Source organism: Schistosoma haematobium, chromosome ZW, assembly GCF_000699445.3.
Source record: "Schistosoma haematobium chromosome ZW, whole genome shotgun sequence".
NCBI classification, from domain to species: Eukaryota; Metazoa; Platyhelminthes; class Trematoda; order Strigeidida; family Schistosomatidae; genus Schistosoma; species Schistosoma haematobium.
In genome coordinates this window covers 33,515,032-33,534,243 of record NC_067195.1, presented here as the reverse complement: position 1 = coordinate 33,534,243, position 19,212 = coordinate 33,515,032, and the positions used below count along the sequence as shown (strand labels likewise).

At 37.6% G+C, this 19,212-nt stretch overlaps 2 protein-coding genes across 3 annotated transcripts; both read left to right on the top strand.

The window, feature by feature from the left end:
• Positions 1-468: 468 nt before the first annotated feature.
• Positions 469-8,433, top strand: GTF2H1_1 (General transcription factor IIH subunit 1). 2 transcript variants are annotated; one of them, XM_012941326.3, is made up of 4 exons: positions 469-581; positions 655-1,045; positions 4,644-5,161; positions 6,792-8,194. In XM_012941326.3, exons 2-4 carry the CDS (start codon positions 719-721, stop codon positions 8,026-8,028), a joined length of 2,082 nt encoding a protein of 693 aa, XP_012796780.1. In that variant the 5' UTR covers positions 469-581; positions 655-718; the 3' UTR covers positions 8,029-8,194. The 2 variants fall into 2 exon arrangements, with proteins under 2 accessions (XP_012796780.1, XP_051071147.1); XM_051211113.1 differs by having other exon boundaries at positions 469-2,338; positions 5,211-8,433.
• An 8,767-nt stretch (positions 8,434-17,200) lies between these two features.
• MS3_00003345 (uncharacterized protein) lies at positions 17,201-18,939 on the top strand. Its single transcript, XM_051211112.1, has one exon. The coding sequence runs from the start codon at positions 17,822-17,824 to the stop codon at positions 18,194-18,196; it is 375 nt and encodes a 124-aa protein (XP_051071146.1). The 5' UTR covers positions 17,201-17,821; the 3' UTR covers positions 18,197-18,939.
• Positions 18,940-19,212: the final 273 nt, after the last annotated feature.

The following is a 19,212-nucleotide window of genomic DNA, read 5'->3' as shown; positions in this document are numbered from 1 at the left end:
TTGGTATATTTCGATTATAGAGGGTGTTGCTGGTTAAGACACTGTCAAACTAAAAATACTGGTGGTCTCCTTACACATATATCTTGTAGTATTCATTAAAACTAACGACATTCAGTGTGCACAAGATAACTTACTTCTGTGGGTTACTCACCGTTACCTTTTCCCGAGGACTTAGAAGTACATTTTATTCTATGGCTTCAATAAATCATTGATAAAGAGACTATGACTGTGTCAAATTTGTCACATGGAATTGACAAATCCATATGGTGCAATGTATAGTGTAGTGTGAATTCGAACTTATAAGTTGATATAAAAATGTGGGTCATCTAGATTAATAAATCCAGTTGCACAGTATGTCAAACAGAACATGAGCAGTTACAATCCAAGCAAAATGATGTAATATTACTTTTTATGGGTTTTAAACTGCCTTGAATGTCGTTCATAGTGGACATAGAATAGCGCGGCTTTAAAACGTGTCGCATCTAGCTCATTTGAAATACGCACTGGTTCCAGCGATCGGGTTGTCTAAGCCTCACGCTTATAAATTTGCAAATTGCTCTTGATTTCTCTCATCATTGAATGTAAGCGCATTTTCAGTCATTGGCTCACTTTATTTCGTTGTTTTCTCTTCCAATTTTTCTCACTGTAATATAGTAAAAGTACCTTCGTGCCAGAGGTGAATATACTGGAGGCTTGAAGTCGCACGTATTTTGGTCACATGTTGAAGCAGAAAGAAGATGTACTTCTCATGGTTAAGCATGTACGGTATAAGAAAGTAGATGGGACCCTGTATGTTAACTCAGGAAGAGTGGCTTGGCGTAACCAAACATCTGATAGTTTTCGCATCAGTGCGAAATTTGAAGATATTAGAATACAGCGTATTAGTCCGGACCAAAAGGAAAAAGTCCAGCTCCAGTTATTAATGCATAGTGGGGAGTCTTTCACTTTCCAGTTTTCGGATCCTGGAGGCAGGGAGAAGCAACTTGAAATGCGTAACAACGTGAAAGCAATGCTACAAAACTTGCTACCCAAATTTAAAGACAAGGTTCGTTTGGTTTCCGTCGTGTGCCTTTTTTCTAGGTCCTGGTACAATAATTAGTAGGTTCAATAACCATGATTCCTCAATTCCTCATTACATGTTACTTGGTTTACTATAGATCCGACAGTTTAGTTCAGATATAGATTTCACCCTTTTAAACATTGTGAAAACCAGTCTCACTTCTACGGAAGTTATTGTGTCAGTATTTATCCTTGTTAAAGACTATGAAAGGCAAAGTTCTATAATTGAGTCGTGGGAATCTTTGCTGTCAGTTTATGATTCGTTGTAGAATACGTTGTCAGCACTAGAATAGTTCTATCTAATGTGAAGTTCATTTAAAGTCTGGAAGTCAAGGACTTCAAATGGTATAGTTCGCCATAGTACAATTGGAGTTTGTCAAAGAAAGGATTCACCAAATATATATATATATCTTAGTTGTTTGCTTTGGGTTTGAAATGTGTGGACAGAATATAGTTGGTTAAGGGATCGATTACCTTTGTAGTAATTCTTTTGTTTCTAGCATTAACTGATTAGCAAGTATCAGCTAACTCGTCAAGTCGGCCTAAAGTTGCTAGATTTTTTATTTCCCGCTGTCAGCATTAATATTAATATCTGAAAGAACTCATTTAATCTTAACTGCTACTCACCAATCATGGTTTAAAAAAACACAACAGCTAAAAAATAACCTGATTACAAATTACTGATTGTTTGTTAGGCTAATAAAGGTCCCTTGCAACACATGTGAACCACCACTTATATCAAATTATCAACTACTCATCTCATAAGAAACACCCACCAAGTGTATGCTGCAAACTCCACCAGTAGTCTACAATTTCACATGGTGATTCTGTTTTCTAGGACATATTGTGGTTTATCTAATTTCCAGGATCAGTGTCTGTGTGTGCTGAGCATATCATGTCTAATTGATCTGATAGTAAGTCTATAACAACTTGCTTGACTATTTTGCTGAAATCTATACTGAACTTCGGAATTCTTCAAAAGTCCTAATGCTTATAAACATGAGTCTCAACATTTGAAGAATGTTTTCCACCTAACTCCACTGGCCGTTTGATATACGTACAGTAGTATAGAACAATTCACTCCTGAGACCGGCTGATTTGTCCATATATGTGTTGGTTCTTTTTAAAACAGATTGTTAGGGTTTGCTGTGCAACGCGTCGCTTTAGAAGTTTTTTAATGAGAAGTTGGAGAAATACTAACAATAATTTTCGCATGGTGAACTGGACCGGGAATCTTTAGAGTTCTACGTGAAAGCGACTCTGGTCGACATCCCTACGTGTAAGTTGATTGGTGCCCCCAATCATCAGTAAATTTTACTTGTTGACTATACAACATCCGGTAATCCTGTTGCACAACATACATGATTAACTGCTTAACTGAAATCAAACCATGCAACAGTAATGTTACAGAGTTATCGTAATTCGAATTAACATTATCCTCCTGTCTAGATACACTGATTCTGCATCTGGTTTTAAGGCATTTTGTTGTTAGTTCCATTCCATATCTGCGAACAAAACTTCAAGATTATTTTAAGTTAATTCGTCATAAGCTTCGTTCAAGATGATGGCTAGTTTCCTCTGGTTCAAATTGTTTCTAAGGGTTCAGTGGATTAAATCATTTCACGTCTTGAAATAAAACTGACGGATCACTATACCATTTAAGTAGGATATTGGTTTGGTTTTCCGCAATCTGGTCGAATAGTCTAGGTAATTCGTTTTCAAGTAATTAACTGTTTTGGAGTCCTCTTCGCTTCTTTGAGCTTCCATCACCGGGTGAAACATGAAATCCGGTACATATGGTTAACAAAAGTATCCTGTATCATGGACAAAAGTTGTGAATAATACTTTCCACTTATGAATATACAATAATAAAATTTCATTTCTCCTAAAGAATATGTCGTATAGAACAGCAATAAACCCACTATACTATTTCCACTAACTTCTGATTTAAAGCGTGTGATTAAAATTCAAACCAAACTAGATGATATGGAGCATTTCATCTAGTCATTCGTATTGCTCTAACTCATACTAACTCAACCACCTCCCACTAACATATGAATTCAACTAGTCATAGGTATCTTGGACAGTAAACAGCTGTGGTTATTGTTACGCCGAATGGGTAACTCGGTCAAGGTTTGAAAACTGAAAATCTTGTTTCTCTAGGTTTCACTTTAAACCAGTTGTCTCCAAAAAAAGAAAGAATAAAGGAACTACTATTGTGACAGCTAATAAAAGTGGTGGTTGATCGTTTGATGAACTTAATTTTTATCCTTAAATGATACTGTTTTGGCTGTTTTTCAAATGTAAATAGTGGTTTTTATTTGGTATTATGTTTCCATACACAATCACTCGATAGATGATTATATCTTGAAATCTCGATAGGAATGTTAATTTTCTCACACCACGTACATTATCAGTTCGACAGTATCAGCTACAAATTTATTAATTCAACACTTACAACAGGACACCAAAAAAGTATGTGGCATACAAGTGGAAAAATGGTGTTGTGAGAAAGTTTTTCTATGGACAAAAGATCCGCACAACCCCCATGTTTTCTTCTCATAGCTGTTTCTAGTATGTCATTTATGGCAGTTGGAGAAAAGTGGTGAAAAGTGAATTCAGTCAGTTGACCCGTCATAATCATCTACATATTGACCACTTACATTTTACTGTAACTCGAAATATGAAGATGATTCAAGTCTTAAAGCATTAAAATTCGTATCCATCTTTTTTTATCCCTTATCATTTTTTACCATTGCAATGTCATTCTTATAGTCTACTGTCAGTGTGATGCTGCTGTTACCAGTGATCAAGGGTCAGTGATTACGATTCTTAACTTCTGGAAGTCCTTTAATCATTTAGACACTCAAGCTTTGACTATTCGATCGGTACGTATGATTAGTAAGTATCGATCCGAAAGGGTTCTAGATAATATGCAACAACTAAAATGGTTGTTTCGTATGTTGTCCATTTAAACTAATGCACTATTATGGCTTGCGATGCCTCTTAGGACTGAAGTTGTTTGACCAGAGCACTTCATAAAACAAGTCTGTTAACACATCAGCTTTTAGTCTAAGTGCCGACTTAAGTTTTGAAGTTAAATGACACGATCACCGATCTAGTAGGAATTAGTGACTGGAGACCTTAATTGACATGGTTCAGAATATTGGTTCACCACGGTGTATCAATTCGTTCCTTGTGTTCAAAATCGTATCTTATTTCTTGTCATTTATCTTCCCTCCGTGACATGTGTCGTTCTTAATGTAAATATTTTTTCTGTTTATGTTCCATTACTCTCTGTGTGTTGTTTTGTGAAGTGTTTTCAATTGAGTAGTTTGGCGTGTGGTGTTTTATTATTTTATCTATTCGTTTATTACACTGACAACTCTAGTTTTTATAGACTCAGTATCACTCGTCGAATATCCAAAGGCCATCCTTTGCAATCCAACTCTATTTTCAACAGATTTTATTCAGTTTTCTCATTTAAATAACTCATTTCAGTGTGTTTTATTAGTTATTACCAAGTTGTTTACGTCTTAAACATGCTTTTAAACCGGATGCTTACATAGTTTCTTGTTTTCTAGGCTCAAGCCGAATTAAAGGAAAAATTTCGACTCCTCGAATCAAACCCTGAGATTTTGGCCCTATACAAAGAATTAGTTGTTAGTGGTATACTTAGCTCAGAAGAGTTTTGGGCTCGACCAGAATTTTCTCATAATAACTTTAATTCATCCCAGTGTCTGAATAATTCAACAGCTAATAACAAAGCTTCTGGAACTACTGGAACATCAGAAGCAACTCCTAACAATGCAAATATGTTATCTCATAATAATCCGTCAAATGGTCCTACTAGTCAGATTTCACGAAGTTTCCAGTTAGACGACCGGCCTCAAGTTATTGGAGTCCCCAGTTGTCTTTTGAGCGATATCAAGCCTGAAGCAGATGGTGCCAATGGAATAAAATACAACCTTACTCACGAAACAATCAATGCAATATTCCGAGCCTACCCTACTGTACGTGATAAACATCGAGAAATGGTCCCTGATAAATTATCTGAAGCTGACTTCTGGATAAAGTTTTTTCAGTCTCATTATTTCCACCGGTAAGTTTTTGTTCTTGTTAAACTTATACTTAACTCTTTAAATGTCAAGTCAGCAGTAATGGATTATTTCTTTTGTTTAATGATTTATTTACTGAAAGGCCAATAAAACCAATAAGGTGTATTGTGTAACACGAGTTGTATTTATTAAATTCGATTGATACATTTAAAAACAGTCAGCTGTCATCCAGTTTAAAAACTTCTAGGACGTTAGTAACTTTATGTGATCTAAAGACGTTCTATAAAGTAGCTGAACAAGTTTCATGCATGTGGAGAACTAGTATCCATTTCAGCAACTATTTCAATTAGTACGATAAACTTCGCCTTCCTGAAAATAGTCAGATTTATCCATGCAATAAATGTGTTTATTTGTCAATGTTTTAACGAGATTTCGCTATGCCTCTCGTCATACTCAAACATAAATCAGAAGGATATTCTAAGTTGCTACTTTCATTAGCATCACACGAAATGACATAACATAAAAAAAACGTTAATGTATCTGGAATAGTACAGCTAACGCATAAGAATGATCTGAGAGGCCATAGCTGAGTACGGTTACTGCCATTGGTTCGTTTGAAACACCATTAAGGTGAGATGGAAATGTCATTTTTACCACCTCATTTAATAATTCATCGTATTATCTTCCACAACTGAAGAGTAGAATAGAAACCTATTAATATAATACACCCATCGCTGTCTCGCCCAGGGTGTTAGTGCACTGTAAACAGTTGGAGTGTGATTGCAGATGACCGAAACTGCCACACAGTATTTTTCGATGTTAACGTCAGTTGTTGCGAGATATTTATCAGCCGTGTTTTCTTTAGTCATATTCTCATTGATCATTGTGTTTTACTAACCACTTGCTTTAGTAAACCGAAATAAATGTCACAGATAATGTAACATTGATGGTCGATTGTCTTCTTGGTCTCTGTTTTTACGGCAAACTAATTACTTCAGTAAAGAAAATACAGATAAAACAGCTATTGGAGTTCTTTTCGAAGACACCCTACTTTCGGCACATCAGTGTTCAAGCATTAACACGGCGTTATTCTTAATATTAATAGGATGTGAATGACCTGTGGCAAATCTGAGGTGTTTATGTTTTTACTGCTCTTTGATCAACATTCCTGATGGAAAAATGTAAAACAAATCTCACTCAACATAGTTCAACCGGGATACCATTGAAAAAGCTAACCTAACAACCTTAGTTATTTATCTTTCTAGATCATCCAACATTTGACTTTCGACTTCTGTAAACCATGGCTCTCAAATTATCTGTTCTTTATGACCATCATTGTAACGGCGTTCATAATATCAGTTAACAAGTTGTATTAATGATCGATCGGTAATATTTTACTAGTACAATCATTGTCATTTGGAATTTATGCTATTTCTAGTGCTTTTCCTGTGGTTGTGGGATAGTTCGTTCGCTTCTCATTTTACGAACGTAGCTAATTTGATGAGGCTCACTCATTAATTTTCACTTTGAAAATGCCTAAGTGTTCTGAAACCGTCTCTGATTTGTTTCATCTTTATGAACAGTCAAGTTGTAGAATATGACTACAGTTTTTCATTTTGTCACTTCTGTTACTATTATAAATGTAGGTGCTAATAAATACTTCTATTTATTTAGTGACCGTGTTCACCTTCCGAAAAATGATATATTTGCTGATTGCGCTGGTATTGATGATAAACTTTTACTCAGTGATATACGGAAATCAAGAGTCAACCGAAATAATGTCCATCTTGATTTACCTAATCTTACCGATTACGATATAGGACAAGGTTATGGAATCGATCAAATATCTGGTTCGACAAAAATGAAGTCAGCTGACTCAGTCTTGCATCAGAGTGTAGAGAATACATTGAACGAACCTGCAATCCCGAGCAATTTATCAGCAAATCAGTTGTTACTTCGTCGTTTCAACAATCATTCGATACTCGTTTTGAAATCTCTTAGTTCAAATGACGCATCTTCATCAACTAATAATGCATCTCAAAATCCGAAAGATGTGCTTAACTCTTGTCCTTTAAAAGACCGCGTGTACGTTAAAGAGCTGGTAGAAGATCAAAATCCTACAGAAATCCAGTTAGACCTAACTTGTGTAACTGACTATCTGGAGGGTCCTACCCCTAGCATAGCTGGTAAAGCTACAAAGTTAATGGATCCGTTATCAGTTACCCGGCAAACAGATACTTCGTTTTATGGATTACAACTAGAGCAGTCAGTAAAGAAATGTAAGAATTTGATGGTAGCTGCTTATCACATGGGGAAAAAGCCAGGCGTATCACTTTTAACTGCACTTGAATCTCAACAAGCACTAGCAGATGTCTCACCTGGTGGTTGTCTCATCGGCGGTAAACTTAATAGTGAACGCACGAAACCATGTGACTTAACTAGTGATCAATCATCCTTACGTTTGTTCGAACCAGGGAGAAACAGTCGTATTTCGAACTCTCCGAAAGTCTCTGGTGAACACCATGCTGGTGACGATGTCGATCGTGGCCCGCCACTACTCACACCAGAACAGGTTAAAGATTTGTCACTTTTATATTCTAGTGCCGCTGAACTCTTAAGACACTTCTGGGCATGTTTCCCTGTAACAACCCCACAACTAGCTGATAAGTTAGATCGTGTTGCTGCTAGTCTCGTTCGTTTTCGTACAACCAAGGTAACCCACTTCGCCGCTGGTGTTGATCCATCGTTGAGGACTAAGTCAGACACATATTCTTCTGATTCATCTGAGCATCTACCTAACACAGGAAATCCTGGGCCTATTTCTTACCGTTCAAGTGTGACTAGTCACCTGGAATCGATGCTGGACTCCGCTCAAAAGAAGTATTCTGAATGGAAAACTCGGCATACGTAATAATGTAGATATCTGTACAGATCAAATTTTTTAAGAATTTTGTTTGAAATTTTCTGTCTCCATTCCTGGTAATTCACTACTCTAAATAATTAGTTTCGTGACATCATGCTAAACTGTATATATTTACTGTTCGGATATTATTTGAAAAATTAATTGACAGATTTTTCGTAACGACTTTTAGATTCCCTTGTTTTTTGGAGGTTCTTTTTATTAACTCTGGTAATGTGAATGGCGAAAATAAGTTAAGGATAAAGTGATCCCATCAAAACAAAAGAGTAAATTTTGAGATGGAATCACTTCAGTTAAGTATCTTCATATTAAAGTGAGAAATAATACCAAACTCTTACTGTTTCAGAGATTCGCAAATTATGTTGGGTAAGAGTTTTTAATGTTGTTAAGTGTACTATAATATCTTTAGTTTATTAAATCAAATATGAATAAAATATTGTTTAAATATCAAGGAGATTTTGCACCTTGTAGGTGTTACGAGAAATAACCGATTGTCAAATTTTCTCCTTCAGACACTTATTTTATTAGCGCTAACAAACAGGGTTATCATACTTAGGCCTTAGGGTATAAATATTCAGTGTTGAATATCAAGATAAGGTCAAGCATCGATCTAATTTTAATCCATTCATACATAAGGAAATATGGTGTTCACATCTACAGATAGCTCAGACCATGGAGGGTTGTTTCTTATTATTATCAAGACATTTCGTAGTGAATAAGATATCTAATTATCTTTCTGGTCTGTATCTACAGTTTTTAAACAAGTCTGGATCACAATGTGGCACATTTGAAAGTGTGAAGAATAATAGTAATCACTAAAAATGCCCAGTTAGGTAAAGCGGATACTTAAACTTGTTTTTACTTGCATTTTATGTTGCATACCAAATGAGATGTAAAGACAATGTCAGATGGTAGGGCTTATCTTTAACAATAAAACGCTTCTGATCAACTGGTTATCAATACGTTTTCCACGATATTTCACTTCGTACGTATAATTTTCTCATCATTTCATTGAAAAGTTATTCGATATTAAATAAAATTAAAAATATTAAGCCACCGAAAATTGTTCAGTAAATTGAGATTTTGGTTTTTTGTATGATCCCAGCAAATTTTACAGCGCGTTTTAAATGTAAAAACGAACAAAAAATCCTGACCAAAGTCGACTCCCCCCTTCCGGTTGCAAGACTTGTTAATTGTTCTTAGTTTATCTGTTACTCAAGCGGACATGTCTCAGTTGTGGAGAAATAGAAATTAGACTGTTAGTTGCATTACTCATACTTCAATAGGGTTACCAGACAACTTATAAGTAAACCAGATACTGTGAATTGTTGAAAAATAACCATGTCTAGAGGGATTTCTCATCCTACCAACCACTCGGTTTAAAAAAAAACTGGAAATGAGTAAACTAATATACGTTAACTTAAATTCTGATCATGAAAATACGTCTTAAGGCACTAGTGTTTTAGAATGTCTTGCATTCGACAAGCACAGCGCGCTTCTGAATGTTCTAAATCCTGTTATCGTCATCAGCAACGTCCTTTTGTTAGTCATTTAGCGAGTCCTTATAGAGAATTTAGAGATGTTAAAGGCTTTGAGTTTGGAATAGTAGCCTGGTTCCAAAAGTTTTCTCAGTCAGTTAATTATTACAAAACCAAATCCCAATTCTAGTGAATCAAGTTATTATGGGTTTTGTTTCACATAGATTAGCCTCGTTGTCCACAAGAATACAAAATATCAAGATGCAAGTCTTCCCTATGTAGTTTGCCACTTTTAACGGTCTTGGTAATGCGGGATCGGGTTGATCTGGAATATTAGAATAATACTTATCAGATTGTGATTTAAGTATCTTCTACTTCATCCTTTCGTAGAACACTGTGCTTGATCACATTAAATGGCTTCGGTTGTACACGTCCCCAAATATTATCGTCAAACAAGACAACCAGTGAAGCTATCAACTGTATTCGATTTTGCTAATTTTGGAATCAATTCGTCTTATGAATGAGGTCAAAGCTCCCAACTACAGACTTGTAGATTAAAGTAAACTGCCGTTCTAAGAATCGGGATAATTTTACTGAGACAATATCACCCTTTAGTTCGGTACGTGAATGCTATATTATCCAATTAGTCTCCAAAGTGAATGTCCTCCACTCATCGACATATTTATAGTTAAATTATTGGTTGTTTTGACATCTTACCAGCAATCGCTTTGCATTCGTGAAGAGATAATAGTTCCTCACGTTAAAGTTATTTCTTATATTATTGTTAAATTATATTCCACGTTTAACCTTTTCACTGTTAATTTAGAATACGGGTTTTTTACTGTCGACCGATCGTGTTATAGCGAATCGCTATTCACTTAATTGCAACCTTTGTGCTATGGATTCTCTCATTACGACCTAGCTACCCTTATTGCTTAGTATTCTTAGACATAGCTCACTCTACAAGGTCCCAGATCAGATCACGGTTAGACAAGAGCGTAAATATATCACAAATGATAAGTTTGGATGGAAGCAGTAATCACAATTAGAATATTAGTATATTTATAATCTTGACATAAGGTGCTAGTCTTCTACAAGCATATTCTAGTGCTGATTTGTTAAGAAATAGCCATTCGGCGAGCCCCAACAGTCCTACACGGAACGTGCATTAATCCCGCTAACAGGTCTGAGCGAGTTCTTTGGATCTGCAACCGCACGATTGCTCTGTGCTTTCAATTTGCCCACTCTTCGCTTTCACAGAAACTGGCCTATCTGCTCAAGGGGTTTTTATTTCAAAGGTATCCAACGGAACATATGGGTATCCTATTTCGGGTCTCGATACTTGTGATAGAAGTTGGTTTCAGTTGGTTGGCATGGCGCAAAAAAACTTCTGAGACAACTGAAACCTAACCACACTTCCTTACATTTCCGCGATCCGACCAACTATTAATGTGGGATGTTTGTCAAGATAGTCCATAGCAAGTATTTTTGACCCACAGTGAACAAACGTCTTTACGCTTCATGATGTTGATTGGATCGGGCGACAGATATCTAAATGTGTTCGCATTTTTCTACCAAGTAAAATCTTTGCTAGAGAAACCGCGGTAATTGTCTAAGGACTCGGGGTAGAACGATAGACAACCAGGGTCCCCTTTAAAACCTCTCCTGTGGTACCTCTCTTTTGTCTGTAATGTAGTCTGGGTTCATTCGCAATTTTATTAGGTTTCCTAATTTTTTATTCTGATTTCCATTTTCTTCATTGTGGAATTCGGAATTGCCTAAAGTCATTATTAGCATGTAAATTATTAGAATCGGGACTGGAACTATATATCGGAAGTTTGAAAACATCTATTGTGTCAGGATTGGTTGTAGAATGATTAGAATTAAAATTGAGGTGGCTTTATTTACTAGTTATCGCCAAGGTTACATGTCTACTGTGAATGGAGTAGTCACTTCAATCAACAATATCGTCCGATTACCCATACTCCGAATTCCAATTCCTGTGGATGTACGACAGCTATTTCTTCAGTGAAACTGTACTTTTGATGACATTCTATTCACTAAATGACTTCGAAAGATCAGGGATTTGAAGAGCTGAGCTGGACTTTTGTGGGCTCGTGAACGCCGCGTTTTACGACACTGAACTAAATTACTTGCACTTGCTGATGTAGTGGTACTGGTAAAAGTGCGGCCGAGGTTTTCTGCTGAACCATTGAAATAAGGATGTCTTGGAGCCATAGGCAGTGGGCTCCATTATCAGTTACTGATACACGGCGTATCCCTTCACTACTAAATATCCTCCACATTGCTCTTTGGCTAAACTTATTATTAATCAATACCTTGAAGTGTGGTGTAGTACCGCGGTTGACTATGATCACCACTACAATATGAATATGCTATCTGATCTACAGTGGAGGAGACAATATTAATTTGCTTCCATTACTTATTTTTACCTAAAGTATGTATGTATATATAATATTCATGTACTTTAAATACGTTGATATAGAGATGTCGATTGGTATTGGAAATAACAAAGAATTTAGATTTATAAAAGCAAATAGGATCGAATAAACAAAAATGTTATTGTTTACCTTTATAAAATTGAAAATAATACCAAAGCTAGATGTGAATGGGTCTTCATGAATCAGAAAAAGTCATAGACTTATTCCTAAAAACAAAAGTGTTGATCATGTTTCAAATACCAGGTAAAATTTTGGTTTGGTTATTGAACCGAAAAGTAGGTAGAAAGTGTTAACTAAATTCATAATAATCTTCCTGAGGTTAAATAGAACCAGTAGAAGAATTATTGACTACCATGTTTTTCATAATAAAACTCTCAGTATTCCAGAAAGTGAATCATGATGAGATGAAATTCAACCTGTTAGGTTTATGAGATTATTTACCACACTAGTATTAATTACTCAATTTTATCTAGTCCAAGTAATGTATATTTAAAATTCTGTGACAAACGTGTAGCAATCGTTTCACTGGTCATTTACTATAGGTACAGTTTGCATAGGATCTGTAATTGTAACGGGTCTGTCAAGAGATTCATCCACTTTGTTAAGTGACATAGCTTCGCACTAATCTTCTTATAATAATTGGGAAACACGTGTATTTAGTAATTTATTATTAAACTTAACAATACAGATTATAAATGAATTTTCAAACTACTTCGGCTAGTAAAATATTTGTTAAACTGACATCGTAGATTGGGATGGATTCATTACGGTTTTTTATGGTTCGGCTTTTCCACATATTTAATACAAATTGATTGAAGTTGAGAATCTGTCTCATTGGAAGCTAACCTAGTAGTCCAATTGTTAGGCGACCACCATGGATGGGTCGCGCGTGGGCACTGCCGAAAAACGCGAATATTAAAGGGATATAGTCATCCAACCCACTATAGTTTTCAACAGTACCTGAAACGAGGCTAATCTGGGACAAATTCCTACATAAGTATTAACTTGTATGGAGTATCCATCTTGTAAAAATGTCTATAAAAACAACTTCGACCTATTTAGGATCGTAATAATAAATATAGAGTATGATGCAATTAATTACATAGAATATCCGTTAACCGCTATTAGTTTAGTAAACGAAATTGTAAAACGAAGCACTAGGAGTGGAATGTTCACAGTAATAATAATAATTCTTCATGTACAAATAAAACCTTCGGTGATCAAGTTGTAGAGGTCAGAAATTCAATAAAATTATTATCGCAACTGGATAGAACGAGGAATGTGTTATCAAGAAAGACATCTACGCATTTATTTAACATTTTCTGTCAACAGAAGATTTATGAAATCACATTTGGGATCTGACGTCACATGGTCTGGTGTACTTCTCAAGAAATTATATCCAGATAGTCAGTTATATAAATTACACGGAATTAGTCTACGCCGTCTGTGGAGTTTACTGTATTATTATGTGGCATCGAGTCGCGGTTGACTATGATCACCACTACAAGAAGAATACGTGCCAGTTAACCGATAAGATCCTCCGTAGGCCAAATATCAGAAGGCAGTTGATGGTTGTAGTCGAGATGTATTTGTTGGCGATCTCGTAGTATCTAAAGAATACCGAGATCGTGCCAGGCTACAAGTGTGGTTACTGAGCGTGACTGAATTCGTGCAGGATCACAATCAACGGAAGAATGTATGTATTTTGGTACAGTTAAACAAGTGAATACGATAAAACAATCCCTGGTACAATTGGTTATAATAATAGTTGTTTCCATTACACCAATCGCGTTCTCTTGATAAAAGTAGGTCACTACAAACTAAAGAACAAAACTAGTTATCTGAGTGAATACGTCTTTAAAACAAGTAAGATCCAGGCCAATGTTCCAGGTAGATATTTTATACATTATTTTATGTAAACAAGCAGGACACTTGTTCCACTTCCAATTCACATAAACGTTAATCTGAGACCACTTACAAGTCTGACGAGCAAATGATTTTATTTTCTCTTCTCCAAGATGGTCGGAGGTTGTTTGTTACTTCATATCTAAGTATAAGAGAGATGAGCACTTTGCCACATAATCATAAACATTTTAGGGATTTCGTGATATATCTTCTTTCGTTTTGTAAAACTCAAGAAACTTGAGCTTGCTTTGAACATTTCAACCTGTTTACATAGCAAAACACGTACGAGTATCCTTCGCGAGGTTTACTATATCAGCAGGTTATGGTTGAACCAGAATACAAACGTTTAGTTAGGTGGTCTTGGCAGCGGATGACCGATTACTTGACTTAGTTGGGTGATAAATAAACCTTAATGCACAGTACTCAGTTACTATATAGAATTTCACACGAAGCAAGTATTTATACAGTCCTTTTACTACCCACATCACAGCAAAAGTCTTTAGGGCCTGAGGATATCCTTGTTCACTTTTCTTAACCATCTAAAAATAAAAATACCAGGTATTTCATTTTACCCATTCTGTAATAAATGTAACCGAATGTTAAATTCACTACTAACAGATAATTCAGAGTCTGAGTTCAGTTCTGTTGGATTACTACCATCTACCAAGCCGAAGGAACTACTCAACCGCTTCCCAAACTCGTAAACGCTATATGCTCGAAGTAATTCGACCGTCCAGACTTGATCATCTTAACTCGAATAATCTATATACATTGAATTTATTCAAAGAAAATGTCTCTAAATTTCCAAGCATTATTGGCATATGTTAATGTGGAACTTGAATTTTTTTATGCAGCCAAATATTTGTGAAATATAAGTCAGGTACCGTCTTTTACAGTGCTTAATTTTATCTTGGATTATGTTTCGATAAAAATGAACGGCTCAAGAATAAAACCTGTTGGCAATGGTACCTAACGAAGTAGTTAGTTATCTTGATTACTTCATGTGATATGAACCGACCTCCTGTAGGACTGAGATGTAATCACAATTGATTGATTGACGCACATGATACTGATCACCACCCAGAGACCAACCAATTTTGATTACATCTCAGTCCTACAGGTCGGTCGCGGCTCGGATAACTCAGTGGTAAATTCTTTGACTGTGAAGTTGGGTGACATGGGGTCGGACCCGTCGGGGATCATCAGTTCCTTCAGGATTACAGGAGCACCTTGCTGACGGGTTCCAAGTAGCGCGAAACCCGGGTTCAGGGTTTCCTGTCGACTACCTCCAACCACCGTCTAGTGACCAAGCCTGCATGTCTGAGCCATGCCATATTGATCAGATATTTCCTCGTTCACGATTTCTGACTTTAAGTATTAATTGTTAAATGCAAATCTCTGTTATTGAATGTTCGGCTTCAAGGATCTTGTCGTCTAGAACCAAAACCAGTGCCGTACCAAATGGGATAATCGGGATACTCTAAAAGAATCGTTGGTTGGCGAGCAATGAAGTGTAAGAACAAGTGCACTAGGATAAGTCCACATACCAGTTCCGTTGTCTGGATGAATTTGTAGCGTGGCGTCGAGTTGAGATTAACTATGAACACCGCTACCAAGATACACGTGCCAAATAAATCAGAAGGCGTAGGTTGAACGTAACCAAAGAAATCCATAAAATCTCCGAGAAGCCAAATACCAGAAGGCAGTTAATGGACCAAATCGAGATATATATTTGCTGGCGATCTCGTGGTATCGAAAGGATACCGAGATCGTGCCAGAATACAACCTTGGTTACAGAACGTAACCGAATTCGCGTGAAGTTACAATCGAAGTGTGGGAATAAGAATGGAAGTACAATATAGCTGTCATTAGCACAGTCAAACAAAAGCACGTTAAAACAAACACTGGTACAGTTAGTTATAATAATAATTGTTTTTGTTAAACCAGTCGTGTTCTCGTGATAAATGTGAGTCACTACAGGAGCCCCCCGCTAGAAAGGGTTTACACTTTCGATAAATAGCGGTTTAAATCATGGGACTGATCGGCTGACGAGCGATTGTAGAACGGAAGAATTGGGGAACAGGAAAGCGATCGTTGATCGTCGGATGGCCAACGAAGGTCGTTTTCGGAGAACGGTACCAGGAGCGGTGTGCTGTATTTGTTGCTTGAGTTGGCATGCTACACGAGAGTGGTTTGTATCCAGAATCTGAAGATTGCGTTCGTAGGGAATGCGGACCAGAAACGCTGCAGACGAAGGACGAAACCACGTTGAGCCAAAAGACCAGAAGCGACCATAACGACCAAGTTCGAGACCAAGCGTATGCCAAACATTCGAAACCAATATATCGACTGAGTGCGTTGACAAGAGCGTGGGTGGCCAATCCAGCTTTCGCCAAAGTTGACTGAAGTTGACGGAACCAAACGGAGATGGTCGAGGGCGTGGGCTCAGGAAACAAAAAGAAAAGCAAAAAAGAGAAGAGTGTAGCATGCGTGTAGTATAGGAGTAATCCTACACCATATCGGTTGTTGACTGTGCGACTATTCGCGGAAGCGTACGGGTAACCGTACTCGGAGACCGGAACGTGAGACAGCAGTCTCGTTCGCGTCGTGTGAGCCTACAATCTCATCCGAAGTCAAGGGCGGCGTGGTCTGCTGATCTGGACGTAAGACTGTCGTCTCGTCCGTAGACGGTGCAGATGACGCGTGCTGTTGACCGGGACGTGAGAATGAGGTCTCAGATGTATCTAGCGTGGGATCTGAAAAAGATTTAAGGATCCCGCTAGGTTTAATAGGTCTAGCATTGAATCTCAGGTTACCAGATAGGGCACTGTTATCGACATGTGCTGGTTTGAGACGATCAATGCTGACGATCTCGACGCGGCCATGTCGATCAACTTTGAAGGTCTTTTCGTGACGAGCGATCACGTGAAAAGAGCCTTCGTAAGGTTGTTGCCAAGGTTTGCGTACCGAATCTACTCGTACAAAAACATGTGAACAGGTAGATAACTCTAGAGAGAGAGCGACCTGTCGATGTTGTATTCGAGTTGACACCGGAGACAGCGTTCGCATAAATGCAGACAGTCGATGGACGTAGTCTGATTTACCGAAATTGGGTCTGCTCCGTAGTGTGAAGAATTCTCCGGGCAGACGCAATGTCGTGCCGTATACCATTTCAGCGGCGGAACATTGTATATCTGCCTTCAAGCTCGTTCGAATACCTAAGAGGACGAGCGATAAGGTTTCGTACGAGTTGTCGTTCTCGTGTGCTCGTAGAGCACTTTTAAGTTGGCAGTGAAACCGTTCAACTTAACCATTTGATGCTGGGAGGTAGACGTTAATGCGTATGCGAATGCATTCCGTACCAAACAGCCGGGTCAGCGAGGAGAATAGTTGGCGATACTCTAATTTAGGGACGACCTTTGAACGAATCTTAAATGACCTTGACAATTATTGGCCAATCAGAAGACAATACAGAGTGAAAATATATTATAAGAAAGTAATGAATTACAGTGGATAGTCTTCTTTTACATGATTTAAAAACTTGTAGAGGTTCGATAACGGTTCAGAAATCCTGAAATCATAATGCATGCGGTATAAAAACTCGTCCATGTGGCTCCATAACAGTCATCCTCTTGAGCCGTGGTGTGGTCTTAAAATTTCTTTCAGTCTCGACCACATAGCTTCAATATTATTAGTATGTACGCCGGTTGTAGGATCGACGAAATGGCGCTTGTGCACTACAACATGATGCACATATCCAAGTCTATGTAGGCACCTATAGCCTCGCCAATCATCCGTATATATTGTTGTGCCCAGTTGTACGTATTCCTGTATAATTGGTATGATTGTGTTCGCTTGCCGGTTTCTGACTTTCTGAAAATGTCCCTTTTGTGTTGATCGGTCATAAATTCCAAGTACCTGTCAAGTATATTTACGGAAATGCTACTTACCCATTCTTCCTTGATACCACGTCCCCTATTGTATTTTCGCTTTCGTACTACCGTTTCATCTATTTCCACAATGCATCCTACTCCTCCGAATGATAGGCGTAGGCGTGTCATTTTACTTGCACAGATGTCACGACAGTACTCATACCACTGGACTGCTGAAGTTTCAGTAACATCTGCAAACGCCGCAGCCAGTGTTACTGGTGTCTTTATTAACCAGTTTGCAACTATTATCATGATCTGCCTTAGTGACAGACGCGATCGAGCGAAGAAAGTCCCCGTTCGAGCAGACGTTTTTTTCCAACATGAAGGACAACGAAACACAATCTCACCACGGTGTTCTGGACACTTAGCTCCAGTCATTTGACAACCGCATTCGCACGTACAAGAACTTCTCAATAGTCCCATCTCTTGTAGCCTCTCATTAATAACCTGTTGTCTAAAATCCGCTGTAAAGCGACCGTATGTCAGCATCAGGTGTTGAACTTGGCTCCGTGACCTTGAAATTGCTCAAACGCTTCTGATTGGCTCGTCCTTAAATTAGAGTCTCGCCGAATAGTTAATAGGGGAAAATTTCTCGAATAAAGCGTGAAATTCATCGTCACGCGAATAAAAAGTGACAAGGATTCGGTACACATACATGTGAGTCTATTATATTAATGCTATTCTTATCGTTATCCGTCATGTCGAGTATATTATATATTAAAAAATATGAAAATATACGACAGACGTGGACAGGTAAGTCATAGACTCACCGAATTGGCTTCTTTGGAAGATTTGACCAGAGGTTGAGGCGTGTTCCAAAATACGTGTCACCAATTGTAGCGTGGCGTCGAGTTGAGATTAACTATGAACACCGCTACCAAGATACACGTGCCAAATAAATCAGAAGGCGTAGGTTGAACGTAACCAAAGAAATCCATAAAATCTCCGAGAAGCCAAATACCAGAAGGCAGTTAATGGACCAAATCGAGATATATATTTGCTGGCGATCTCGTGGTATCGAAAGGATACCGAGATCGTGCCAGAATACAACCTTGGTTACAGAACGTAACCGAATTCGCGTGAAGTTACAATCGAAGTGTGGGAATAAGAATGGAAGTACAATATAGCTGTCATTAGCACAGTCAAACAAAAGCACGTTAAAACAAACACTGGTACAGTTAGTTATAATAATAATTGTTTTTGTTAAACCAGTCGTGTTCTCGTGATTATTGTGAGTCACTACAAATTTTTTCAGTATGCATCGCTGCGAACATATTGTTATAGACTTTTATGCAGCCTTCAGGTTTGGGTTAGTGTTCATATATTTCGTCAAACAGCACTTATTGCAGCTATTTGTAAAATGCTATTCCTTGATAGATAGTCAATTAGTTTTCAGTC

What these genes read in the sequence shown, in the direction of transcription:
- GTF2H1_1 (XM_012941326.3), top strand. Translation starts at nt 719, where the DNA reads ATGTTGAAGCAGAAAGAAGATGTACTTCTCATGGTTAAGCATGTACGG. An exon ending in TACCCAAATTTAAAGACAAG is followed by an intron (nt 1,046 to 4,643) that starts GTTCGTTTGGTT and finishes CTTGTTTTCTAG; the next exon opens with GCTCAAGCCGAATTAAAGGA. An exon ending in CAGTCTCATTATTTCCACCG is followed by an intron (nt 5,162 to 6,791) that starts GTAAGTTTTTGT and finishes CTATTTATTTAG; the next exon opens with TGACCGTGTTCACCTTCCGA.
- MS3_00003345 (XM_051211112.1), top strand. Translation starts at nt 17,822, where the DNA reads ATGCTACTTACCCATTCTTCCTTGATACCACGTCCCCTATTGTATTTT.